The 4,830-nt window shown below is 33.4% G+C and overlaps 1 protein-coding gene across 2 annotated transcripts; it reads left to right on the forward strand.

Moving 5' to 3' along the window:
• The first annotated feature begins 1,192 nt into the window (after positions 1 to 1,192).
• Positions 1,193 to 3,949, forward strand: LOC107631924 (uncharacterized). Of its 2 annotated transcripts, none has more exons than XM_016335519.3 (2): positions 1,193 to 2,180; positions 3,121 to 3,949. In XM_016335519.3, exons 1-2 carry the CDS (start codon positions 1,771 to 1,773, stop codon positions 3,581 to 3,583), a joined length of 873 nt encoding a protein of 290 aa, XP_016191005.1. In that variant the 5' UTR covers positions 1,193 to 1,770; the 3' UTR covers positions 3,584 to 3,949. The 2 variants fall into 2 exon arrangements, with proteins under 2 accessions (XP_016191005.1, XP_016191006.1); XM_016335520.3 differs by having other exon boundaries at positions 1,198 to 2,180; positions 3,124 to 3,949.
• The last annotated feature ends 881 nt before the right edge of the window (positions 3,950 to 4,830 follow it).

Genomic DNA, 4,830 nt, shown 5'->3' on the forward strand with positions numbered 1-4,830 from the left:
ATATAAACTTTAATAGATCCTTGGGCTTCTTTATTTTTTGAGAATTGGGCTTAATAGGATATTTATTTAAAGGGCTCCATCACCCCCCACACAGTGATCCAAATTTTAAAGGCCTTGATCCAAAAATAAGAGGGAGTTTTATGAAAACCATTAAATCCGACATTAGATATGCTTGAGAAAAAATAAGAAAAAAAAGAAGATTAATTTAAACCTGTATTTTAAGTGTAAGATCCCTCTAAGAGCACCAACTAGATTCTGGGTCCTTAGTGTTTTGGAAGGAAACAGTGAATTGGAAAAGGAAAAGAAACATCATGGTTGGTGGTACCTCTCTTTCGTTTCACTCCAGCTATATTATGCCTACCATCCCACTCCATTGCACGTTCTCAATCTCATTATAATATTGATCACTTCTTTAATCACTATCTCATAAACCTAACATGTCTTCTTTCTCCACTCGCCAGGCATTTCTTCGCTGTAATTCTGCCTTCTCTTTCTTAAATCAAAAACTAAGCACTTGTCCTTTCTCAAACTTGATCAAACCCATTCAAGTCTTAGCTTCATTTCTCTAACTCAAAACTCAAAAGTAACTCACCCTACAAGTTTCCAAAATTAACCAAAATATTGCTATTTTCTTTAGAATTTAGCTAATTTGTATATTAAAAGTATATTTTAACCTGTGTTTTTAGAGTATAAGACTATAAGTTAACAAAATTCTTTTATTTATTAGTTTTCAAGTGTAATATTGATGGTTTTTATTTACAATCGAAAATTTTATTATCGTTAAACACAAGAATTAATCTCTTGTTACTTTACAAACATTTTAATAGGGTTTTTTTTGGTATTGGTGACGTAATCTATTTTAACTAAATTAAAGCATCATTGGTAACAAATAATTTATTTTCATACATAAATTCTAGTTATTTACAAAAGGAAAAAAAAAAGGACCCTAATAAAGGCCTAAATCTGTAAATCAAATAGAGAGAACTTAATTCAAAATCAAGTAACTGACTGTGCTGTCAATTCCATATTTTGAGTGATTCTCCGTTTCAAGTCCACAAAACGGTCTGAGAAATTAGAGATGTATTCTAGCCTCCAGGGATCTCACCATTTTTTTTTATTTTAAGAAAAAGAAAGGATTTTCCAGAATAATATATAACTTGATATGAATACCTGGCTTTTATCTATTGGTGCTTGCTGAAACAAGTGCTTATGACAGCACACACTCTTCTCTCTCTCTCTCTCTCTCTCTGAAAAAATCAAATATTCCGAAAAATCAAAATGCAAGTCTCAGCAATCAATCAGCATCATCCAAGTACCCAACCTTAATTCTCATCTCATCTCTCTCTTTCTTCAAATAAACACACACTCTCAAGTCCTAACTCTCTGTCAGTGTTCTCTTTCTCTTTTTCTCTCTCTCTCTCTGGCGGAAGGTGAACGTGAATCCTGCTACTTTTGCGCGTGTGCATTGTCCCTTGTTTCTTTCAACAGCTGGAACTGCTTATTACTGTAGCACTAACACGCTCCTTTCTTCTTCAACTCACTAACCCTCCACCACCAACAACCACCCCCTTTTGCAACCACACATACCAAACCCAAAAATTGAAACTTTTCATAAACCCCATCACGAAAGTTATAATCTTTTTTCCATATAATTGAACTGAATTGTGAATTCAAAAGAAGAAACTTCTCACTTTTCAGTTTCCATAAACCCCATTACAAAAGTATTTTTTTTCCCCTTTTTTCACAAAATTGAGGTGAATTGTGAAGAAGATGGGTGCAGGGGACTACTACAAGGTTCTGAAGGTGAATCGTCACGCCACAGAAGAGGAGCTTAAGAAAGCATACAAGAGGCTTGCAATGAAGTGGCATCCAGATAGGAACCACCATCAAGAAGTGAAGAACAAGGAAGAAGCTGAAGCAAAGTTCAAGCAGATATCTGAGGCCTATGATGTCTTGAGTGACCCCAAAAAGCGCCAGATCTATGATTTCTATGGCCACTACCCTCTCAATTCCATGAAGGTTAACAAAAAGGAACAAGACTATGATGGTAGGAATAATAATGTGAAGGAGGAGAAAGCAGGGGTGGTGGTTGAGACCAAACTTGTGTGCACCCTTGAGGAGCTTTACAAAGGTTGTAGAAAGAAGTTGAAGATCTCAAGAAATGTTGTTGATGAACTCGGGTAAGTAGTAGTTACAATTACTCCTCTTTCTTTAATTAATCCATGCCATGGTTTTACATTGCGGTATGCATTACAAGTGTTGAATTGAGGCTTTAGGTCTGATTTTGTGATGGTTTTCTGCTTCTTGATTTGGTTACAAATTTACAAATTTTGGAGATGTTATTTGATTTAGTTAAGCTATATTATTAATGTTGCATGCCTTTGTCGGCTACATGTTTGGACTATAACTAATTGAAAATCTACTAGTACTGAAACTCATTGTTATCACTTAGTACATATACTTTAGGCTCTTGATTCTTGAACTTGAATCTTTTCCTAACTTCAATCAATACCCCTATGATTTTTGTCTTGCTTTGGCCATCATTTTTATTTAACTCATCTGCAGAATTTTGTTTTCTGTAATTAATTTGGCTGTGGCTACTACACTGAAATTTTTGGCTGTACATTGAGTAGGCCTAATGTGTAGACACGCAAGATTACATGTGTATCCACATGCCACAGAAAAAATCAATTTTCTTGTTTCATTTATTTATTTCTTGGCATTTGTGTTGGTCCCTCCTGTGTTTATTTAATTGGTTATTAACAAATAACAATACACAAAATGCTAAGACCATTCTTCCATTAACAACTAACTATAAAAAATTACTAAGTTGAATACAGTATTTTTTTTTTATTGGTTGTAGTAATCTTCAACTTAGCCATTCCAATCACAATATCTCTTCATTCCTAAGTTTGATTTGAATATACCTTAGTTTTATTTTACCAGCGTCACCCCTAAGTTCCGATTTATAATAATAGTTAAGAACCACTGTATTATATCAGATATATCAAATTATCTAACGGTTCTTAAATAGAGTTATATCGTTGCGAATGCACAACAATTGACCTAGTAATAAGCGGTTGAGTGAACTTAAAAAAGTTCCTCTGTTTTTGGTTTTAGCAGCAAGTTGAAGTGTGTGGAAGAAACCTTGAAGATAGACATTAAACCAGGTTGGAAAAAAGGAACAAAGATAACATTCCCTGGAAAAGGAAACCAAGAACAAGGAGGGTCTCAACCTTCTGATCTAGTCTTTGTAGTGGATGAGAAACCACATGCTGTGTTCAAGAGAGATGGAAATGACTTAGTGATCACACAGAAGATCTTGCTTGTGGAGGCACTCTCAGGGAAGACACTCAACTTGACAACCTTGGACGGAAGAGAAATCGCCATCGAAGTGACCGATGTTGTGAAACCGAGGCATGTTATGGTGGTCCCAAATGAAGGGATGCCAATTTCTAAAGAACCAGGGAAGAAAGGATCCTTGAGAATCAAGTTTGATGTTATGTTCCCTTCAAGGCTTTCCACACATCAGAAGCATGAGCTTAAGAAGATTATGAGAAAGGATTATAAACTGTCATCATGAACATGATATATATATATATATATATATATAAATAAACTAATTCTCTCAATCTTTTATTACTTACACTGTATATATATGTAATGTAATTTCCAGCTCTAGTCTTGAAGAAATTGTGCATAATACTAATAAACAAGGCATGGTTGGTTGCTGCTACCCAGGTTTTGAATTGATAGCAGAAAATCGTTGGTGTGTGAAAACTTTTTGTGATTGTAACTTGAGAATTGGTCTATTAAGGTAGTTAATTATAGTTATATTGTAATTTACATAAATAAGTGTAACACCACAAGTTGCCTTGGATTTTGTTTTATTAATATTATTATAACACGTTGCTACTTGCTATGTGTAAAGTGTGTATGGTTCATCTTATGAGTGGTTTCAGTTAAAGAAGTTATAGGCTTCTTATTTAGTTTCTCATATTAATTGCTTATTATGAAAATGACTTGTCTCTAGATATTTCTCTAAGGTCCCATGACATGAATTTTTTTTTTTTTTTCATTCTCCTTTGGCCTTGTATTTTATAATAATTTATTTTGTTTAAGAAAAAAAAAAAAAAAGAGAGAATTGTGTTGGTTGACCAAATAATATTGATGGTTATAATATAATCTTTGATGAGTAGTGTTAGTGTCAAATATCAATAAAGAATCCAATGGATGTGAGGTTACAAATAATAGAGACATGAATCGGTAACCCCTTTTATGTCGTTTTCCATTTTTAAAATTAGCACCGACACATGACAAATAGGTCTAGAAAAATAATTTTCATTCTGATTTGAATCACATTAAACAATGACACCTCTATTTTGTTTTTTTAGGTGATCCAACATAACCTTGCTTGTTCTCCCTCCATCTTTGTAGCTCCTGATTTCTAACTCCAACCACTTTATGAATGTCTTTCTTAATAAGCATGGTGTTGCCATTACCTGCACATGGATCTTTCATCCTTGAGACACCTGTTTTCAATTACAATAGTGATTTCAAATAAGTTTCATAGGTGCTAGAATCAATCAATCATTAATTTTGTGGTAGGCTGATAAAGAAATTGTACTTTTTTTTTTCTTGAAATTTAGTAAAATTTATCATGATCTACCTTTATTTGTCTAGATACTATTGTTTTTCTTTAAAAAAAAAAAGGTCTTATTTAGTAAAGAAAAATGTAGAAAGAGTAAAGTATTGTTTTTGTCCCCAACCTTTGGAATAAGTTCCAAAGTTGTCCCTAACGTTTCAATCGTCCTATTTAAGTCCCTAACA

This window comes from Arachis ipaensis, chromosome B3 (assembly GCF_059453495.1).
Source record: "Arachis ipaensis isolate K30076 ecotype BB chromosome B3, ASM5945349v1, whole genome shotgun sequence".
NCBI classification, from domain to species: Eukaryota; Viridiplantae; Streptophyta; class Magnoliopsida; order Fabales; family Fabaceae; genus Arachis; species Arachis ipaensis.

What these genes read in the sequence shown, in the direction of transcription:
- LOC107631924 (XM_016335519.3), top strand. Translation starts at nt 1,771, where the DNA reads ATGGGTGCAGGGGACTACTACAAGGTTCTGAAGGTGAATCGTCACGCC. An exon ending in AATGTTGTTGATGAACTCGG is followed by an intron (nt 2,181 to 3,120) that starts GTAAGTAGTAGT and finishes TTTTGGTTTTAG; the next exon opens with CAGCAAGTTGAAGTGTGTGG.